Source organism: Gadus chalcogrammus, chromosome 14 (genome assembly GCF_026213295.1).
Source record: "Gadus chalcogrammus isolate NIFS_2021 chromosome 14, NIFS_Gcha_1.0, whole genome shotgun sequence".
NCBI lineage: Eukaryota > Metazoa > Chordata > Actinopteri > Gadiformes > Gadidae > Gadus > Gadus chalcogrammus.
The window spans coordinates 22,478,149-22,501,642 of NC_079425.1; the positions used below are offsets into that span (position 1 = coordinate 22,478,149).

Genomic DNA, 23,494 nt, shown 5'->3' on the forward strand with positions numbered 1-23,494 from the left:
CACAGAGTACCAAAGTATTTTAAGGTAGTTATCATCCTCAGTTATGGCACTGCTTGGTAATACAGTTTGAAATGCTTGGTATAAATATTTCACTACCTTAGTCTGAAACAATCAGACATGGTGTGAATGAATCCAAACCGCCTGCTGTCTCATAAAACATTAGGCTAACGGTTGATTTGGGCTTTGCTAATAATTGCTATATAATAAAAACCAGATGAATGCATAAAGCCACCACTGACTTCCTCTAATTTAACTATGTTTGAATCGGTGCCCTTGTGTTGTCATCGCTTCGCATTTAAAAACCGAAGGATCCTATCATGAGCCTTCCCTGGTCCTGTCTCCGGCTCCAGGACTAGGTGCGCGGCCAACATCAATACATTGTATCAACGTCCCAGTGGAGAACACATATTGCAGGATAAACAAACAAAGTGTATATAGAGCCTTCAGAAGGCTACCGCAAGACAGAGTCGAACGAAAATGTACCTCCTGTTAAACTCCTCTTTGACAAAAAGATGATCTCACTGGAACCATTAGAGAACAGATGTATGCAGAGTTTGTCCCCCTCACTGATAAGACAATCTGGAGATAATAGCGGGATGCATCATTAAACGCTACATGCCTAGGCCTGTGTTTTCCTCAAGTTTACCCTCTGCCGCATTTGCAATCTTCCTCTGACAATTCGTGGACCCCCAGGGCTTCAGTGCTAATCTTTGGTCTCCAGCACACACATGGCGCTAACATGATACAAATCACAGGACCCGCAGGCGAGGTAAACCGACGGCGCCTCTGCAATGAGACCCCATGTGAGCCACACAGACGTGTCCCCGAGGACACGCCAAAGTCGCCGAGATGAATGAACTGAAAGCCCCTCTGACAAAGAACATGAGTCTAATGTTCATGTGTGTCTGAAGTCGGGTGAGCCTCGGCTGTGAAAGATGAGCCCCCCCCCCCCACCAGATCACATAAAGGTCACCTGTCTTTCAGGGTGTACGGGGTGGTCAGCGCTGGGGCGGGGGGGGGGGGGGGGGGTTGAGGGGTTGAGAGGGTGCGTCTTAAGGGAGGTTGGGGAGTGGTCCAGAGATTCCTACTGGTCAAGATGAAAGCTGCGGCTGACGTAGGCCGACCCTTTCCATCTGCCTTCCACGCCCACCTCAACCACTCTCCCCCACACACACGCACGCACGCACGCACGCACGCACGCACGCACGCACGCACGCACGCACGCACGCACGCACACACCTGCACGCACACATGCACATACAAAAGAACAAATGCACACACACAAGTGCACACAGACACACATGCACAGAGTCACGGGCAGACACACACATACACACACCTACATATGCACACAACCTAAATTTCATATTTCTTGCAATATACAATATCTTGAAGAGCTACTCAAGAATGATATTACTGATATAAAAAAGCAGATATTGTGCAGTGAAGGAAGGACATGTATGTTTTTCTTGTGGTTGGGCTCGTGGCTTTAGCATGCATTGTTGGTCAAGAAGTCACCAAGTTTGTCAAGTTAACACTTGACAAACTTGGTGACTTGGTGAGGAAAGGCTTGAATCTCGATGCATTCCCTTCAGTCGCAGTTATCACTTGAACCAGCAGGGGTCGCCGCAAACAGTTACGGCTTTTAGACGCACGCACACACACACACACACACACACACACACACACACACACACACACACACACACACACACACATACACACATACACACACACACACACACACACACACACACACACACACACACACACACACACACACACACACAATCCTCACCAACATCCACATTTGGAGATATTCTCTGATATCCTGCTCCTTCTGAGTGAGGGGGAGAGAGCTAGATATTTGGAGAGAGAGAGAGAGAGAGAGAGAGAGAGAGAGAGAGAGAGAGAGAGAGAGAGAGAGAGAGAGAGAGAGAGAGAGAGAGAGAGAGAGAGAGAGAGAGAGAGAGAGAGAGAGAGGGGGGGAGAGAGAGGGCTAGATGGGGAGGGAGAGAGCTTGAGGGGGAGGGAGAGAGCGTGAGGGGGAGGGAGAGAGAGTGAGGGGGAGAGAGAGGAAAAGAGTCAGGGGGAGAGGGATTGAGAGGACGGGAGCGAGGGGAGAGAGAGCGAGCTGCAGTAAGAGAGAGGGAGGGCGGGAGAGATGCAATTTCGCTGGAAGGCCAGACAATTAGAGGCTAGCGGAGGAGTATGACACACATCTCTTCTGTACGGGGAGGGGATGGGGGAGCGAGAGACAGAAAGGGGGGAGAAAAGAGAGGGGGCGAGAGGGTGTGTGTGTGTGGGGGGGGGGGGGGGGAATTGAACGGTAGGAAAGTCCATGCCAAATATCACTTACATATTGTTACAAGTGCACACTAATTCAATGGAACCACAGACACGGTGTGATTATATTACATGTTATCAAGTAGGCCTTTGAACTGACGAATGTTTCTCACAGTAGGCATCCACTATGGCATTTTTTTTTACAACCAGAAACAATCGTGATGGCGTTCGAACGAGAGCCGTAATTAAATTATGTGTGGAGGCTTTATACGGTTATCCGAAGGCTGGACAGTCGTGGAGCTGTATGGAGGCCACATGATGTTGCCCATGAATCTGTACGTATTACTACTACACCACGTTACAATAAGAAATGGGCTTCTACATGTGCTCGTTAAAAAAGGAGTGAAGACGTATTGCTGTTTATGCTGCACGTTGAGCCCACCACACATGCATGCATACTTGTGCATGTGCACTGCCGCGCCGCGCGCACACCCAAACAAACACACACACACACACACACACACACACACACACACACACACACACACACACACACACACACACACACACACACACACACACACACACACACACACACACACGCACACACGCGCGTCCCCCCAGCGATTCTCCGCGCACCCCTCCCTCTCCCCTTTTTCTCTGCCTCTCTCTCATTTGCTACCACTCTGGGCGTCTCGTGCTTTATGTATGTGGGGCTGCATGGCTCTGAGCTCATTCCTCTCAGTCCGGATCAGTGAGCACAGCTACAGTAGTAAGAGACTAGTCAGAGACTATAGTCTAGAGAGGCGCTAGGTTTTTCTCCGAGGGAATACAGTCCATCTTCGGCGGAGGAAGGGAGTCCGCCCGGGTGCAGGTCGTGGGAGCGCCATTCTCCCGTCCTCAGCACCACCACCTCCCCGTCTGCCGCCACCGAATGTGGACCAGACACTTCGTGCGGTGACAGTCTCTCTCAACCGTGCGTGCGTGCATGCGTGCATGCATGGATACATGGATGCATGGATAGACGTGTGTGTGTGAGTGAGTGAGCGAGTGTGTGAGGGAGTGTGTGCGTGCGCGAGCGCGTGTGTACTCGGATCCAGAGGCACGTCTTCTTGGACGTGCAGCGGGATTAAAGAGAGCATCGCCGGATCTTTTTTTCTTCTTTTTAACCATCATCGCGTCATCGGGGAGGAGAAGCGGAGCGGGCGACGAAGATACGGAAGCAGGGATGGAGGACAGTCGCTCGGTTCTCGGGGTTCGGGAGGCAGGGCTTTGGAATGTGTCTCGCGGACACGGAGCGACGCTGTGAGCGCGGGTATTAGCAGGCAGCTGCGCACGGAGCCGCTGTCCCCTCCCCTCTCATCCAGCGCCGTGTCTCTGCCGCTCCTCACATCATCGCGCCCGACACTCGCTGCACCCGGGGATTAGCTTCACACAGGTCGCTCTGCTCAGCCCAGCCGGTGTTCTAGCCTCAAGAGGATTCCCACCAGTCCCAGGTATGTGCATCGCGGTCCGAGTGAGTGATAGCGTGTCTGCACGCCGAGGATGACCTCAGCCAATTCTCGTCTTGTTGCTCCCCTTCCGTCTCTAGTCTGTGCAATACCCAAAATGCATCTTAAAAGACATACACAGGTTGGGTTGGCATTGGAGGTTTGTGCTATCGATGGCATAGAACGGGCCAGTGATCAATAGGCCTGCCGTTTCATGTGATCGTACCAGTTTACCCGTGCATTGGTCGATATGTCATGAAGCGCCAGATTTGGCTTTATTTTCCTTTTTTGGTGTCTGTTTTTTCACCACAACGTCAACGGGGAAAGCTACTACTCATTGAGTCAGGGCACTGAGACGTCTTGTCCTGCCAGCCAAAATAAGGGCGCTATTTTGAATGATTAGGCGAGACAATCTGTTGTTGGGGTGGCCGCAAGCTGGGATTTGGCAGTGTGGATATTTGTGTGTATTGGCAAACAGGCCGAGAGTAGGAAGGACAGATTGTAGTTGAAGAAGAGGATGGGCGTGTGGGCAATTTTGGTGACGATGCTCACACCATTGGTATCTTGTTTCCACACACACACACACACACACACACACACACACACACACACACACACACACACACACACACACACACACACACACACACACACACACACACACACACACACACACACACACACACACACACACGCACGCACGCACGCACGCATGCGCATGTCTTCACGTGTCCACCCCAAAATAATAACACACGACTTTTTAATCGACTATCAGATAGATATGACAGACCCCAAATATGATCTCTCAGACATGCTACCGTGCAAAAAAGATCATTATGTGCTGAAATTGATTCCACGGCGTGGCAGAAAAAAACAACAATGTTAAAGACCTCAAACGACAGTAGAGTATGACTCCTTAAAATACACAAACTAATTTCAGCATACATTATTGTGCGATTTCATTCAGATAAAAGTGCTAGCAGCCCACGCTAGTGTGACACACATAGCGGTATTCGCTACTATGCTGCATGCCTGGGCAGAGGCAGCAGCAGCGGCGGCTGGTAGACGCTGGCCACGGGCTGTGATACAGTCCCATGCTAATCGGGTGCATCAGGAAATGGGAAATTGGTCCCTGGACGTCCATGCAGTGGCGATGGCAAGTGGTTCAGAGCAATGAGTGTGGGTGTGGCCGGGTCTCTCTCTCTCTCTTGCCTACTCTCTCTCTCTCTCTCTCTCTCTCTCTCTCTCTCTCTCTCTCTCTCTCTCTCTCTCTCTCTCTCTCTCTCTCTCTCTCTCTCTCTCTCTCTCTTTCTCTCCCTTATAATTCAATTCAATTCAAAAAAGCTTTATTGGCATGAGAAATATACATTTGCATTGCCGAAGCAGGTGAACAATAAAATAAACAGCATTATTAAATATTATCTCTCTCGCTCTCATTTCATTATCTCTTCTCTCTCTCTCTCTCCCTCTCTCCCTCTCTCTCTCTCTCTCTCTCTCTCTCTCTCTCTCTCTCTCTCTCTCTCTCTCTCTCTCTCTCTCTCTCTCTCTCTCTCTCTCTCTCTCTCTCTCATATTTCATTATCTCTTCTCTTTCTCTCTCTCTCTCTCTCTCTCTCTCTCTCTCTCTCTCTCTCTCTCTCTCTCTCTCTCTCTCTCTCTCATTTCATTATCTCTCTCGCATGCTCTCTCCCTTCTCTCTCTCTCTCTCTCTCTCTCTCGCATGCTCTCTCCCTTCTCTCCCTCTCTCTCTCTCTCTCTCGCTTTTTCTTTCTGTCTCTCTCTCTTACATTCTCTCTCTCTCTCTCTCTCTCTCTCTCTCTCTCTCTCTCTCTCTCTCTCTCTCTCTCTCTCTCTCTCTCTCTCTCTCTCTCTCTCTCCCTCCTTCCCTCCAGAGATTTCTATAATCAGACTTACTTTCAGGAGTGTGAGTTAAAATCAGATTGAGTTGGCAGTTCCTTTTCCGAGTAGATCGTTCATTTTGATGACGATTTGCTTCTGGATGCATGTTCGCATTGAGGAGTGCAGGGTGTTGGGGAGATAACTTCATCTAGGAGCAGATACAGGCCTGTAGTGCCTTAGTCAATCATTGGAAGATAGTTGTCTTGATCAATGGCAGCTCCTGGAGCAGCTTCCAGTCTCATTCCAGACTACTGGAGACAACATTATCCATTTACGGTAGATACATGGGGAATAGCTGAATATGTGTTATAATGCAGGACAGCAGTTCCAGGGAAGCACTAATGAATAGCAACACATTAATGTCTGGCTATGGCTATGGCTGCCATTATTTAGCTTAGAAAACACCATTAAAAAGGCTATTTCCCAATAGGAATATTAAGAAGTCACTAATACTAGGAACTGTTTCAAATTTGTATTGCAACCGTAATTAAATTATTGATTAAAGCTACTGCACATTCCTTTGAAACTGAGGAATAATTATTCATCACCATTAAAATCTTCCTTTGGGCAAGAATTCACAAAAAAACAACTTTTCTTTGATAAGGCTAACAAAAAAACAAAGCCCAACTGAGTGTACATTACACAAATGCACATGCCCAATTTTTATAAGTGCCCTTCTGTTTGATATATATGAAGGCAGTGAATAAACGCTGCCAATTCAGCTATGGACTGCTCTCGGTCTGAGTTCAGCTTGGGACAAATGCACAAATAGGCATACATACTTACCTACATAGAAACACACACACAAACAAAACATACAGACATAATTGCAACAAACACCCACACACTCACACACGCATAGAGATATGTAAACACCCACACAAACATACATACATGAAGAAATTCATAAACATTAACACATATTATATACACACACACACACACACACACACACACACACAAATAAATGAAACACACACACACACAGACACAGTGATGAGGTGATTTGGTTATCTATCAGTGTTTCTTCCCCTTGGTCTTCTGTCGTTAGCCTCTAATTGGTCAGGCCAGGATAGAACTTGTGGGCTTTATCTGACGACTGACACATCGCCTCTGAACCACACAGGATGGTGCAGCATTGGTCAAAACCTAAACATGCAGGGACGTCAAGAGAGGGCTTCCGTGAAAGGAAGGCAGCTCTCTAATTGGTCATCAACACTAATTAAAGGCTACCACTCTTTAGCTGGGAGTAGTGCGGACGGCACATCTTAGCCTAGTGCTTGACCAAGACAAGTGTCTATTGACCGCTTCTGGCCTTAAAAAAACCTGCAAAAGCCGTTGCATCAGAGTGATTGACAGTGGTATGTGGGTGTGGCTTTAGATACTCGTGACTCACCGGCCTTTGCAACTCACAACAAGGGCCGTCACTCCTAATACATGTCATACACAATATAAAGATGGGCTACTCTCTTTCTCTGTCTATCTCTCTCTGTCTCTTTTCCACACAGAGTCACCCACCTATGTACTATGTCAAAGGTCAAAGCCTAATTGTCGTCCATGGTATTGGATGGACTCGTCACCCATGGGAGTTGTGAAACACAGAAGTGCTTATTCTGTATTTGAATGGGCAGATTGTGGTATTAAAATATGATGAGTCACATGAGATTAGAGTAATCGTGGATAGAAAATATGTAATCCGACTTGCTCTTGAATTGAGATAACTACGTTTTATATACCTTCTACTTTGGCTAAAGTTATTCTACTCATATATTAGGCTCTGATTGGAGCTGTCTGACCTACTGCATTTTGGCAGGTGTTTCGATTGGCTACCCGCTCTCTGGCTGGTTTAGTGATTGGCTGTTCGTCAGCCACTAGACGGGTCTGTGTCTGGGATCCCATACTGGGGTCTTCCTGTGGTCAGGGGTTTTCTGTGGCTGGACATATTCATCGCCGTTGACCCCAAATCTGCTTAGCTGCTGCCCCAAAGTGTCAATTCTTGTCATACATAATCTGATGTGTGATTGATGACCAGATTGATCAGGGTTGCAAAGTACAAAGACGTATGTACATTAGATGGACAACTGTAGGCATATGCTCACTAAATAGAAAATGATGGAGACAATCTGAAACCGTTTCATATGATTCAGCTGTCAACGCATCACATATTTTAGGTTCAGCTGCTCTACTAGTTACTCTGTAACTTGTATTATCAGTGGGCAATAAAGGCAATCTAGTATTAAACTGTTTCTGAGTGCAAGCCCACAGATGAATTTCTAAATAGGGAACCACGTTTGCGTATACCTCAGTGATTTATGTGATTCATCTATGAGATTAAACACCAGAATGGTTTTGAACATTCTGTAATGAATGTCAGCTTGGTCCGTGTCCCCCTAGGATAGTGTTAGTAAGTGTGTTAAAATGTATTAAAAGGGGCTTCGGGTCAGCCTTAATGTTATGGTTGAGTAACGGATCAGTGCCAACCCTTTTTTTACCTATGAGTTCCTGGAAGAAAAACGTCCATTGAGGCTAATTATTAACTTGGTGTCAGTCCAATCTGAATGGGCTGTAGCTGCTTAGCACAAGCTAGCCAAGGGCTGATGTGCAGACTGAGAAACATGTGGAAGGCGATTTAAGTAACATGAGCGCACAGCAGCATCAACCTGGCTCAAATAACGTATGTTACAAGCGCTCAAGTCGAGCAAAGAAGCACAAAATGATGCACTCAACCCAAGATGGTGTGAAGGTGCTGAGTTATGATGTCATGGTGATTCACTCCCCGGGGAAAACAGGCCGACGCCGGTACTCAGACCGGATTCAAACGCTCAATCCTTGGAATGATTGTTGCAGAATGGATGCACAAACAGATCTGCTGGTGAACATTGTTTAGTTCTGAGCTCGGTAGTGTTCCTCCTGGTAATGGAGCATTAGTGGAAGTAGCGGTTGAAAATGGGTAATGGGGATATCACAATCTACGACGTCTCTATTGCTTCTCCTGTTTAAGTGGGGATTTGCAGGCCAGTCAGATGGTGCCATCCTAAAGGCTTGGGTGGCTGATGAGAGCGGGGTTATTATTTCACGTCCCTAAATAAACTGTGCAAACAGTGGCATTGAGCAGGCTATTGAATCAGCTCACCCTGTTTAGAATGTTGTCTTAAATAGAGAGGCAATGTGTGCACCGGGTACACCTCTACTCTCAGTGGTGACAGATGGTTTAGACCCATCTCTCTCTCACCCTCTCCCTCTCTCTCTCTCTCTCTCTCTCTGTCTCTCTCTGTCTCTCTCTCTCTCTCTCTCTCTCTCTCTCTCTCTCTCTCTGTCTCTGTCTCTGTCTCTCTCTCTCTCTCTCTCTCTCTCTCTCTCTCTCTCTCTCTCTCTCTCTCTCTCTCTCTCTCGCTCATACATTAAAATATTATCATACTATTATCATACTCATACATTAAAATATAATATAAAAGTATTTAGTGCCCCATATAATTTAAACATTTCACATGCTAAAATGTGATTTACAAAGCTCAAGAAGACCTATGTACTTCAGATCCATCTAGAAAACCATCCATTTTGGCTACAGCCAGAGCCCACCATTGGAATGGTCCTGGTCCAAAGGACTATTTCTTTTTTTTTCCTGTGAATTGTCTTCGGAGCCCACAGCAGACGCTAACTATAATGCTACGTTTCACAGCTCATTTGAAGTGAGCATTTCTCTCCGGACGCGACTCTGTGGCTGCGTCGGCCACCGAATCCCCGAAGTGATATGGAGCAGCTGTCAGCTCCTCCACTAAACAAACCTTCCTGATAGCTCAAAGGACGGCCGGTCGGGCTCCGTGGCACGGCATGCGCCCACTGCTCACCGACACAGGTGTTTAGCGCTCAGCTCCTTCCACCTTGACTCAAGGGGTCCCCAGCCTCCAGCTCCGCGGTTCAGTTCCCCAGTTCAGTACTTCAGTTCAGTTCTCCACTTCTTCAGCCCCTTCCTCTCTTGCTCTGTGTGTGGCTGGATATTTCGCTCTAAATATAGACCCCGGATTGATGATTCAGCACGGTGTACTGAACCATTTGTGCTATGAAAGAGTAAAACATCTATTGTAAATGTCATAATCTCAATGTGGTAATTAGGGCTTTCTGTGCCATTGTTGCTTTAATTGATATGTTTTATGCCTCCCATACCTGTAGACCTTTCCAAAGGATACAATGTGAAATTACACCAGGAAAAGAGGGTAAAAAACAAAGCCAAATCCAGGGCATATTCATTGAGTATTATTATCACTGTGTTGGATTCTTTACTCTTTTACTACTCGTATTTTATCACAGTGTTGTGGAAGATGAATAGTTGTGTGTGCTCAACTCTAAAGTATTTAAGTTCCAAATTAAAGATTGTATTATTTGTATTGCATTATTACAAAATAATACAATCACCAAGAGTCTATTGTACTAAACAAAGTATGATTTTCCCAATCTTATTTTTTCTCAATGTATTTCTCTTGGTTTATTAATCTCAATTAATGTGGATGTATTCCCTGCAGGGTATAGCTTTGTGCTTTACTCTGTAACTCTGCAGAGAAGTCTCAGACACAGTTACTAAAACGTTATATTTTTCTCTTTTCTTTCAGAGCACTTCATCCAGTTCTGAGGATTTCCATTGGAGTCACTGCTGTGTGTTAGTCTTCGGTCAAACTCTGGTTTGAGTACATTCAGCGACGGCCTATATTGTGAAGAACTCATCTTGCGCTGTATCTCAGCTGAAATACACTCCTACTGCATGGAATAGAACACGCTGAAGGATTGCTCTCCATGGTTTCTGCCTTAATCAAGACCATATCATCCTACATTGAAAAGATTTGCAAAGGAATGTTTACAAAGAAGTTGGCAAAACGAAAAGAAAGAATTGAAAATAAAGAGCCTTTATCAAGTGATTTGCCAGCACATAATCCAACTCTTTCAACCACTTTGAAGACCACAGTTAAGAAGATCTCTAAATGCTCTTCGACGCGTAATATATCGCTTGACGAAGACGGTAGCCAGGACGACTGTTCCTCCCTCTCCCCCACCTTTAGCTATCGTGTGGCGATAGCAAACGGACTCCCTAAAAATGTCCTTCTTTTAAATAACAATGATCGCAGCTACCCAGAGTTCCTTTCAGTCAACAGTTGCTATCCGGACTCTGTGATTGCCACAAAACCCATCCGCAGACTTAATGAACACAAATCTCACACAATGCCAGTAAGACGAAACAGGAAGAGCCTCATCAGCTTGGCTCCTTCTGACGGTAGCTCAGAGGGTGAGCGTGTGGAGCGCTCCAGTTTGCACACGCTGCGCCTGGGAGCCCTGCGCAAGCTGAGGAAATGGAAAAAGAGTCAGGAATGCGTCTCCTCCGATTCGGAGGTGAGCAACTGGAGGAAGACCCTGGGCATTCGGAGCAAGTCCCTGGACCGGGCCGGGCGGCACCAGAAGAGCTCGACCCTGGAGCCCGGCTCCTCATCCACGGGCTGCATCAGTGGCACCCAGGACGTCATGGAGATGATCTTCAAAGAGCTGCAGGGAATCAGCCAGATAGAGACGGAGCTATCTGAGCTACGGGGCCATGTAAATGCACTTAAAAGTTCTATTGACGAGATCTCCAGCAGCGTGGAGGTAGTCCAGAGCGAGATCGAGCAGCTTCGAACTGGATTTGTCCAGTCCAGGAGGGAGACACGGGACATCCATGACTACATCAAACAGATTAGCCACCAAACTAATAATGCAACACTAAAGTTCATCAATGTTCCAGAGGAAAGGTCAGAGAAAACAGAGGTTCTTATATATAAAATTCTAAAAGATAAATTAGGATTTATAGATGCGCATAAAACTATCAAAATCGAACTAGCTCATAGGTTAGGGCAACAAAGAGAATGTTCCAATGCAAAACCTCGCCCTATAATCGTTATTTTTGCAACGCCCCAAGAGCGGGATTTAGTCTTAAAAAAATGCTATAAACTTAAAGGTACAGGTATAACTGTTACTACTGACAGTATAGCTACTGAAGGCAAGGAAAAAAAAGACAAAGCCATGTCTTTGTCACAAACTTACGAAAGTATGGATATAAAGATCTCAGGCAAGGATAAGGTAGTAGAGAGCGACGACTGGGACTCTATGGACAGCGATAAAGAGCTAGAGGAGTTAAGCAGGAACAAATATGCAATGGTCGTTTCGAAGCCCGCTCACAAAAGTAAATCGGAGAAGAGGAGGTCCCATGATCATAGTCGCTCAGATGAAGCTGGATACTCAGGCTCAGTTCACTATGCTGAAGATACCTACGAGGAATCCGACAAGCATTCAAAGGCATACTACTCTGATTTGACTCCTGGCTGGCTATCACAGAGTGACTACTCTACTCCTAAACTAAGCCGTTCTGAGTCTGATTGCTCAAAACTCTGCCAGTCATACTCTGAAGACTTCTCAGAGAGTCAGTTCTTTACCAGAACAAACGGCGGGTCCCTGCTCTCCTCCTCGGATCAAGAACTGTGGCAGAGGAAACAGGAGGATATGGCCTCTTCCTGGTATGCTAGCCCTAGCCACCCTCTAAGCCAGGAGAACCCACCATATGCCGAACATAACGAGGTTGAGACCACCGAAACGATTGACAGCGGGGTGAGCAATGGACTTGTCTGCATTTCTGGGGATAGAAGCCACTACAGCGGCTCCCAGCTCTCCTTACAGGGAGACCTTTCCCCCTGGAAAGACTGGCACCATCTAGAACAAGGTGCTGATTCTGGCCTTGAAGCCTCTATTGAGGTATGCAGCCCCTTTGACCCATCAACTATCCCTGGTTTCCCAGAGAATATAACTAAATGCCAAGAGGTTGATTTACAGTTTGAAGGGGATGAAGATTTTATGATGCTCGACAGAGACACTTCTCTACCACCGATTACCACCCACATCATCCCTCAGCCAGTAGAAAGGGAACCTGTCACTAAAGCATCTTCTCGTCAATCAAAAGAAGGCTCTAAAATGGTTGCCAAAGAAAACACAAAAGTTACATCTAAAGATGTTTCTAAGGCAACATCTAAAGAGGTTTCTAAGGCTGCCTCTAAAGGTACCCATAAAGGAACTAGCAAAGTGGTTCCTAAAGAGGAAATCCCTCAAGTATCTCTTAAGGAAGTCCCCAAGGTTGCTACTAAGGCTCCATCTAAGGTGCCCTCGAAGGCCTCATCAAGGAAAGATTCCCTGAAGGACGTTCCTAAAACCCCTAAAGAATCTGCTGTCATTACCCCTAAAGAGATTTCTAAAGTCACACCTAAAGAAGGCCCAAAAGCTCCCTATAAAGAAACGACTAAGGTCAGCTCCAGAGCGACTCCTAAAGAGGCCGCTAAAGTCCCCGCAAAAGTAATCCCAAAGGAATTTGAGATTGGGACCCCTAAAGCTAGTCCAAGACAGTCCCCAAAAGAAAGCCCCAAAGTAACACCAATTGAAAGCCCTATTTCCACTCCTAAACAATCACCCAGAGATTCACCTAAGGAATCGCCTAGCGTCATTGCTAAAGAGCCGCTAATGTCTCCTAAAGAAGTCACCAAGGTGGCTTCTAAACTAACCTTTAAAGAGGGCCCAAAGGAGATCCCTAAAGTAGCCTCTAAAGAAGCCCTCAATATTGCCCCAAAAGAAGCTTCAAAGATAATCGCCATTGAGACACCAAAAGTGGTCCCCAAGGACACCCTAAACACGGTTACTAAGGAGACTCCTATGGTAACCCCCGCTACAGGCGCTCCAAAAGTTGAGCCTAAGGCCACTCCAACAGTCGAGCCTAAGGATGCTGCAAAAATGGCCTCAAAGGAAGCTCCTAAAGCCCTTACCAAGGTGGTCCCTAAAGGGTCTGTTAAAGAAAACCATAACAAATTTCCTGAACTTGATGTCAATCATAGCTTCCACCAGAACCAGACTAAATCGGCCACCATGTATCGCAGCCAGAGTGAGATTCGGTCAGAGAAGGTGGACGAGCTCCCGAAGACCTGGAGCAGCAGGCTTAGTATAGATCTCAGTGAGAAGTCCTTTGGTTTCGGGTTTGGCTCTACACTGCAGAGGGCTAAATCAGCACTGGAAGTCGTTTGGAAGTCTGGTGCCCCGCCTCCCTCTGCAACCTCGGCCCCCCCCGCCCAACCTGCCCCTGAGGAGCCGGCCACCTCCACTACCTTCATGGGCCGGCTCCGCAGCATGTCTACCTCCACTCCGAACGACTCCAGTACGACCACCACAGAGTCAGATGTTCCCACGGAAACCTTCTCCTCAGACTCGGTGGCCGAGACAGGGGATCCACCAGTGGATGACGAGACGCACTATGTGGAGGTGATGGAGCAGGTGCTGGCCAACCTGGAGAACAGAACTAACGTCACCGACACGGAGGACGCGGAAGACGCGGAGGAGCCCACTCAGGAGTACGAGACGTCTCAAGACTACGACGAGTCCGACGATATCGAGGCCACCCAAATCAATGACGATTCTCAGGACCTGCTGCTTGATAATTCACCAGTGTTTGAAGCTGCAGAAGAAGACATCGAATCCAACACAGAGGCACTCGTCGTGGAGTATGACTACGGCGCGGACGAGTCGTACGACGACGACTACAACGAAGACTACAAGACCCACCTGACGGGAGACATGTCGGACTACGACGCCATGGTGGAGTACGTGGACGTAGAGGAACCCGACGAGGACAACGACATGACCGAGGAAATGGACGGGGCCGCTGAGGAACTGGAGGAGGTGGATGACATAATGGAGGAGGCATCTGAAGTGTCTCAGAAAGTGGATCAACAGCAGGAGGACGAAAACAGAAATGTCCCAGAGGAGAAGCCGGCAGAAGTGGCGCCCAAGAAGCGCATTCGTCCAACGTTCAAGGAGGCTGCGCTGAGGGCTTACAGGAAGCAGATGGCTGAACTGGAGCAGCAGATCCTAGCCGGAGGTATGACGTTTTTCATCAGTTTGAATGTTTCAATAATGCCATTAGAATATAAAGTGTTAGATAACAGCATATTTAAATTACATAGTGGCTGTAACGCCTACTCGTTTAGAGTTTTTTCACATAAGAACGTGATATATTTTGGATTTCAATGAAGACCCCCTGGTAGTGTTAGTATAATGCTGACGCCGACAATAAAGGGACTGGTTAGTCATTCAAGGGCATATTTTAGAATGACATGTTAATTATTCTGAATATTTTGCAAATCGACATTATACTTACACTATGAGGGACTTGGATCATAGATCTGAATCTGTTGCATTGAATCAGTTTGAACTGGCGCAGTGAACGAAAAACGTATCTTGTTACAAATACACGTGTATGTCGTCTTTAGGTATGCATTTGATTTCATATTTGTCTTCCCATACACGGTTCACACTGCAGTAGGCTTTGAGTTTAAGGTTTTTTCAGGCAAGGTTTAAGAGACTGTCATTTCTAATGCTAATTTAATAGGCCAAATATACCACAGTTGCCATGGTATGTGAAGCTGCTTTTATTTTTGTAAAAATTGATCAGTTGGAATTGCCATGGTAATTCTGCAGTTAGTTTGTCCCTTATTTGATTTCCTTTATTTGTGCTGCAGTTGTTGTTTGAATTAGGCTATATAGAATATGTCCCAGGCTGTAGCCCATATCTGGAAGATCATTCAGAGAGAGAATTAAGCAATCCAACAACTTGGATAGTTATCGTACAGATAATGGAGGGACAATTGTGCGATGCATTGATATTGATCGGCATAGAGATTTGAATGGCCAGACATCAAGTAATTAGTTAATATTTCTTAAAAAGACATATATAAACACAAACTTTCGAGACTAGACTAACTTTTATTTTATACAATATCCATGATCGCTTCAGATCAATATACTGTATGGAAATAGCTTTAAAATCCATAGTTACAAATACAAACATACGGTATAATATTTGCCCATTTCTCAGTCTGCAGCCGGCAGTCATGAAGCCTCTAATAGTCTAAAAATGGTACAGAAGTTATACAGCCGGTTTTTGTTATCATAATAAGTGTTGCATTCCAATAATTCACGTCACAACGTATAAAATCTCAGTGGGAAAACAGATCGATTGATGCTTTGTGGAGATCAATTATACTTCCCATGCTAATAGACAATAGTCAAATTAAATTGAATGACTTTTGTTATTGACAAGCCAGGGTAATTCAATTTTAGCAGTACCCTTCGGTACGCTCAAGTAAGCTACCCAACGATCGTCCTTAGCTGCAATGTCTTTGATTGGGCTGCAGTATGCATCCATATTCCATAGGGATTTAAGTGATCATCTGAGGGCCCAAAACTGCTGAGCTACCCAATTCACAAGTTGAAATCGAGTACGGCAATCTGAATACACAAGATCGGTGAAGTGTTACGTGGTAAGGTTTAAGACAATTGCAGTTATATAAAAATGGTCTCTACTATAAAAATGTTTATGCCAACCGTTTTTCTTTTGAATATAACAATCCAGAATGAATAGACCCACAGGATCAGGCTTAGGCTTGTGCTTCTGTACCCGTCCTCGTTGTAGAGATGAGAGTATATCTCTCAACGCTGGGCTATGGCTGCTTCTGAAGGACACAGAGCCCCCCCCCACTCTCTCATTCTCCCTCTACATCTCACCCTCTCATTGTCTATCTCTCTGTCTCTCCCTCTCATTCTCTATCTCTCTCTCATTCTCTATCTCTCTCGTTCTCTCTCTCCCGTTCACTCTCTCTGTGTGTCTCTCTCTCTCTCTCTCTCTCTCTCTCTCTCTCATTCTCTCTCTCTCTCATTCATTCTCTCTCTCTCTCTCTCTCTCTCTCTCTCTCTCTCTCTCTCTCTCTCTCTCTCTCTCTCTCTCTCTCTCTCTCTCTCTCTCCCTCCCATACGTTATCCTCCCTCCAACTTGGTCTCCCTCTGTTACAGTCACTGTCATTTTCTTTGTGTCTCTCCCCTATGTTATTCCCTTCTCCCTCTCTCCCTCGCTCTGTCTCTTCCTCTCTTGCTCTCTATGTTACTCTCACTGTCACTTTCTCCCTCTCTTTATCTCCCTCTCTCGCGCTCTCACACGCTCACACATGCACTCTGGGCCGCTCCCTCTGTGTTCCCCCTCCCTCCATCTCTACTCTCTCGCTCTGTGCTTCCCTGGGCTAACATGCACACTCCATCTCTCTGCACTCTCTCTCTCTCTCTCTCTCTCCATCTCTCTGCACTCTCTCTCTCTCTCTCTCTGTCTCTGTCTGTCTCTTGTGTGCTTGTGTTCCGTGGCGTGCCGGCTTGTGCTGTTTTGGGATCTGTTAAGAGGGGCCCGGGCCCTGCTACCGCTGCTGCCAGCTCCTGCCTTCACTGAGGGCTACAGCAGCGTCGGCATTCAGATGCTAATTCACACTCCCAAGGGCGCTCTGTAACCAGGTCAGCCTTGCTTAGAATATTTATAGAGGTCTGTGCGTAAAGACGGTGTTGGGTCTTAAGGGATCCCGAGGAGGAAGGCCCTCGCCATGCTCAGTCGGGGGCGGGGGATGTATGGGAATACATATGTCGATTAGAGGGAGGGGTGGGGTTCGTGTTTTAGCTGATGGGGTACGACATCCAGCCACTGGTGACCCCTTCACCTGAGGCGGTCCCTGATGAACACCTACAAGCAAATGGGAGTACTTTAGCGATTTCTGATTTGGTGCTGAGCACTCACTATCTGAAAACCTACGAGACAAGATTCCAGCACTTCCGGTCTCCCTGTTATATAAATCCACACACTGGTTTGTTAGTAGGCGGGGAAGATGCTGCCGTGTTTTCCTTCACTTTCGCTGGGGACATATTTCTGTCAATTAAGCCAGCCCGCGTTGCCGCTGGCAGCAGCCCAACCAGCAGCCGTCACACACGCCTTCTGTGGCGCTCGCTCGCTCGCTGAAACTCTTACGTAATCACACAAGATATAACGCCGCATGGTCTGGCACAGGGAGAGGCTTTCCCCCTAAACCAACATTTGCATCTGTTTTTTCTTATGTGTAATTAATCATTTAAACATAGAATATACGGTGCGGCGGCGGCGGCGGCGGCTCTCGACTTATATCCATGTACATCGTACCTGATGTACATCTCTGGAGGTCCGCTCTTTCTCCCTGGAAAAGGGAACTGCGAGACGTATCAATTATATGAAAGGATTGCGTATGCAAACACATCGTGTCCCATGGAATGATGAACCTCCTCGTCGGGTGGAGGTGGGCATCTCTGGGCGCTGTGTCTTTTCTCTCCTGCAGTGGTTTCTTCCTTTGTGTTGAAATAGTTTTGAATAATTGATCAATCTGGCGCAGCCACCACCATTCCTTTACTCCCCGTCAGCAGCACAGCGGCCAGGCACTCGTTCGGTTGCAGACGAGAGCTGATCTAAGAAGAGATAATTTTGAGCCCATGGATAGACGGTTTACAAAATTATGTTTATTTTGGTGCGTGTGCCGTGTGTGCGTGCGTGCGTGTACGTCATTGTGGATGTATGAGTATGCTCAATCGGGCATGTCTCGGGCTAAAGCTGTGTACATAGCTGTACTTTAATCCATACGCAGCAGGTTTTGAAGCTCCAGTAATCTGAATCTCATGTGCTTTGTGACTCGCGCCACGACTGCAGGATTGACCTCCTCGAACCACTTCTGCACCAACCCACAGCCAAAGCCCACTGCCAAGTTTCCACTGGCAATCGATTACTTTTTCGATCTCAGATATAAGACCTTTCCAGAATCCCATTTTTCTAATGACTTTGAACGTCTCAGAGGGATTGGCTCTGCTCAGTGTAACCTAGCTAGGAGCCGTGCCAGCCGAGCTGGTTGTGGAGATGACTCTACTTCGAGTTCAGCCCCGCTATGGCTAAACTGGCCACGTTCACGGTACCCTCAAAACCCCTGGGCTTCAATTTGGGGGTTATGCACCGTGGTTATGCAAGTAATCAACATGAAATTATTTTTCTCTCTGCAGGTATCATTGTCATATTGCTGGCAACTATTGAATGAGCCATATGCTTGAGCCAGTGTTATGCAGGAAAAAACACATAAATTGTTTCTTTTGTAGTTAGGGACTCTGAGGATCCCGATCGATGTCTCTCCTTGCGTTAGTATTGTTATGTCTTAACCTGTCAGATATAAATGGCCGATCCCCTCGGTATCCATCGGCTAGCAGACGTTCTCCATCCGTGTCCGTGTGATTGGCCTAGACTGGCCGGCGATTTGTCATGCTATGATCAATATTAGGGTAATTACACCTGTGCAGTCTTTCTTATTTAAATGTCCTCACCGCAGTTTGTGTCAAAACCTGACACACGATACAACGTCTCGTCACATGTCTAATGCCCCATGCCGTCCTGGCTGTCGGCTGTTACCATGCCGATGGCCAGAGTCGACCATTAACGGCAGTACTTGTTACGCATTGATTGGAAATCCTATATCGAATACAGAAGAGCTCCTTAAATTCTTACCTTTGACTACAGGTATATTCTTTATATAGGGCATTGACTTTTACAGTTTCTATCTCCATTAATAGTGGACCACTTAACCCGTAGCGATGCTTTTCCTCCATTTTAATCTTTGCATTGATTTTTATGTGCAGTGTGAATGTCCTGAGACTCATGAAGTGTTCACCTGAATGAAGCTCCTGTTTAACGCTCCCTCTCTATCTTTCTCTCTCTCTCTATCCCTCTCCCTCTCTCTATTTTTCTATCTTTCTCTCGCTTTCTCTCTCTCTCTCTCTCTCTCTCTTTCTCTCCGTAACTCTCTCTCTCTCGCTCTCGCTCTCTCTCTCTCTTCCTCTCTCCCTCTCTCTCTTGCTTTCCCTCCTTCTCTTTTTCAGACAGCAGTGATTTGGACACTCAGGTTTTGACTTATTGTTACAGCATCAAATCACCCAACCTTTTGTGATTTCCCTGTGGCATTCACCTGCATGTGGATGACTATGCACGTGTGTGTGTGTGTGTATGTGTGTGTGTTTGTATTTTTGTTTAGTGTGGGATTCTGTGTGTGTGTATTTTTGTGTTAGTGTATGTGTATGTTTTAAGTGTGTGTGTGTGTTGGGAGAGAAACTTGAGAAAGGCCTAATTATTTTTCCCTGACAATGCTGCATGAATTTCCTAAGAACAGCATTCCCCCTCATGCACAACCCTTACATGAACAGAATCCTCTATCCAATGCCTATGATGTCATGCATCATTAGGATAGAAATGTGTTGACCTCACGTATCTTGCATGTGAAGAATGTGTTTTTGTGTGGACGCACAGACATTTAACAAGCATTTCACATTGCTGTTAGAATTCCCGCTCCCTGGGGATGCTCTCAGCCCAGGGAGCGGTGGCGACCGATGACATGGAGGCATGTGGCCTCTCACCTCTGGCCCCACTGCTGAGCGCCTTAACTCCCCTCTGCTGCTCGCACGGAAAACATGCCTAATTTGTCTGGATCCTGAAATGACCGGTGGTTGGAGTGTGAAATACCATAATCACCCATTACCTATCCAGTCTGAACACACACGCACACGTATGGAAACAAGCACACGCACACACACACAAACAGTCAAACACTCACACGCAGAAGCACACTCACACTCACACACACGCACGTGAACACAGACACACAAACACATGCAGACACACACACACTCACACACATGCTCACACGCAGAAGCACAGTCACACTCCCACACATGCACATGCACACAGACACACCAACATACATAAGCACACACAGACACACAGTCACACACACTCACACGCATACTCACACAAAAACCCAAACACACACACACACACACACACACACACACACACGCATACTCACACAAAAACCCACACACACACACACACACACACACACACACACACACACGCACACCCACACACATTCTGTCCTTTATGTTAAGTGCTCCATTTCCACTGAGTTGTGTGCACTGTGTAGTCACATGGCATGGCTGTGTCTAGCTGTCTGGACGGTTATTGTTAATCTACTTTTTCGTTTCTCTCTCTCTCCATCCCTCGGCAGACTCGAAATGTCCTGGACCCCAAAATACTGGGCCTGCAGACTGAAGGGTGAGTGCGCTGATGGGATCACACCCATATCCGTGCCCACGAAGACCTCTTGTTTCCCGCCACTGCCCTCGTTTCCCATCGGCTAGTGTTCAGTGGTCTTGGGCTCCTTCCTCACGTTGCTCAATATGGCGTTCCCTGTTCTGCTTTGTCGGATTGTAGTGATTGCTGTTTGGTTGGTTTAAATAGCAAAACGTATCTATATATTCGTGGCAAAAATATATTTAGCCATGAATATATGAATTGTAAAATATACAAGGGCTAACTTGCTGGGGGAAGTATGGTAGCCTTACCAACTGTATGTAAGCTTTTCCAACTCAAGTAGGCCTAAAATAGCCAGAGAACCATAATTTGAATATGTGTTATTAGTAACCGTTTACCAACTGTAGCAATAAAGCCGGAAAACCAGCATTTGAATAAATGTTATTGACTAACTGTTAGCTTTACCAACTGTAGATTCTGAATATACATATTATTGTTTGATAAAAATGTATGTCTAATATCTACCTAACAACACAGCTGCAGATATTAACAGTGAAAAATAACTGCCCTATCGCCATTCAGAACCGGAAACGCTATTTTTCTATATATGTATCAGTTCCACGTACTTGAATATCAAGCCCGAACATGGGCAGTCAATTATGGTACCGACACGGGTTATGTGCAAGGCACAAAGGGCCTTGTTCCGGGGAAAACTTGGAGGGTTTGGCTTCTCTGTGATAATAATTCTTATACTTCCCGTTGGAACTGCAGCACAAAATATCCACTTGCCTTGCACGATTTATTCACTGCTGACAAAAGACTTTATCTAGTAGGAGACTCAAGTTATGTAACGCTTGTGTTCGACTGTCCATTACATACCCTAACTTTCACCCTGTGTACAACGCTCTAGGATGTTCATGGAGAGAGACGGAGAGAGAGAGAGACGAGAGAGAGACGAGGAGAGCGGAGGGAGAGAAGAGGGGGAGAGAGACGAGAGAAGAGATGAGAGAGAGAGAGGAGAAGAGAGAGAGAGAGAGAGAGACGAGGAGAGAGAGGAAGAGAGAGGAGAGAGAGAGAGAGATAACGGCATTGAGGGAATGATAAATTAATCATGACGGACAGAGCGAAAGTGCGATAGAGAGAGACCGAACAAGAGAGAGAGGGAGGGAGATCAAGGGAGAGATAGAGAGGGACTAAGAGAGAGGGGGAGGGACAGAGAGGGGGAGGGACAGAGAGGGCGACATGGAGGCCCCTGGGAAAACAGCTGGCCCTGGAGAACTTGACAGGTTGCGGGAGTGCCTACAATTAGTTAACTCAGGGTCTCACCCCTGATGTCATGGGGGTGAAGGTGATGGGACACCCAGAAAATAAACACTTTGTGTGGGGTCCCCATGACGTCCCACGGAGGCCATTAAACCCTCTGGAGTGACAGGTCAGGTGATATCCCCTAAGGCCTCCCGTTGAGAGAGAGAGAGAGAGAGAGAGAGAGAGAGGGAGAGAGAGAGAGAGAGAGAGAGAGAGAGAGAGAGAGAGAGAGAGAGAGAGGTAGGAAGAGGTGGAGAGGGAGAAGCTCGGTAGCCCCGGGGCCAGAGAGGATCCGGCACGACTATGGAACCAGAGCACGTCGGTGACAGGTGAAAGAGACAGCAGGGACAGAGAGAGGCAGAGGGGGAGCGGGAAGGGAGAGAGCGAGGGGAGGGGAGGGAGGCAATAGACTCAGATTAATGTCTTCCTGTCACCACGGCTCACAGTTAATGGGAGGCACTTGTCTTTGCCACGGTAATATATACATTAATTACATGGGCTGCTAGACGCCACCACCACCACCACCATCACCACCACCAGCACCATGTTGAAGCCAAACCCTCGCAGGAGGCAGACACAGACCCTAGCCCAGGAATAGAAACCTGGCCCTGCTCATGGAGGTGGACCCCAGGCGTTGGGCGGTGGGGGGCGGGATGAGAGATGTTGTGTTGTTGGGCTGATATAAATCACCCCCCTCCCCCTCTTCTTCTTACGGTGTGGTCACATCTCCGCCAGTCACAGCATTATTATGATATTAATACACCTTAAATCTGTCTGCTCATACAGGGTTGGCAGCATTCTTTATGGAATCGACAGCATGCCGGATTTACGCCGCAAGAGGACACTGCCTCTCGTCCGAGACCTGGTGAGTTATCTGCCTCGACAAGGTTATGTGTGCTTTACGTTGGATTTATGGCTGTGACCCCACAACACACGCCAAACCAGCAGCACCAGTGAAACATCACCTGTACAGTCAACACAGCAGTAGTCTCGCTGGGCGTGTCATCGTAATAAGGCTTCTTAAGTGTTGGCTCTGGTACTTTTGAAACCACCGTAAAGTATTTTACAAGCCTTATGATTTTTATGATCACATAATGCGAGTCGGACCTATATGCTTGCCGTAGTAAAAGCGTCTGGTGTTAAATCCATAACTCACTCTACTAATGTCTTCATTGTTGACTGTGCACATGCTATGTTATAAAAGATACGTACGAGCATCTGTAAATCAACAAAACAACAACAACGATTGTTCTAGTAAATTTTGTGTGTCAAATATGTATTTATCTTCAAAATGTATCTGTTTCAACTATGTTTCAATCTCATATCTGGATCCAAAGTGTGAACTAGCAACACAAACGATGGCGTCATACCATTTGAACATGCCGAGCTAGCTTAGCATGCCGCTGTGTTGTAATGGCAGCGCTAACCTCAGCCCTGACACGATTTAAATTAATTAGCCCAGAGAGGGTTTTTAGGGTGCCACACCGCTGATGCCCTTCAAT

General features: G+C 46.7%; 1 protein-coding gene across 1 annotated transcript in view; it reads left to right on the forward strand.

The window, feature by feature from the left end:
* Positions 1–3,382: 3,382 nt before the first annotated feature.
* Positions 3,383–23,494, forward strand: part of LOC130403934 (protein unc-13 homolog C) — a 109,308-nt gene continuing 89,196 nt past the window's right edge. Inside the window, exons 1-5 of the mRNA XM_056608482.1 lie at positions 3,383–3,782; positions 10,282–14,603; positions 19,481–19,503; positions 20,662–20,708; positions 22,779–22,857. Coding sequence (XP_056464457.1) covers positions 10,463–14,603; positions 19,481–19,503; positions 20,662–20,708; positions 22,779–22,857 — 4,290 coding nt within the window. The 5' untranslated portion in view covers positions 3,383–3,782; positions 10,282–10,462. The remainder of the gene's footprint in view (positions 3,783–10,281; positions 14,604–19,480; positions 19,504–20,661; positions 20,709–22,778; positions 22,858–23,494) is intronic.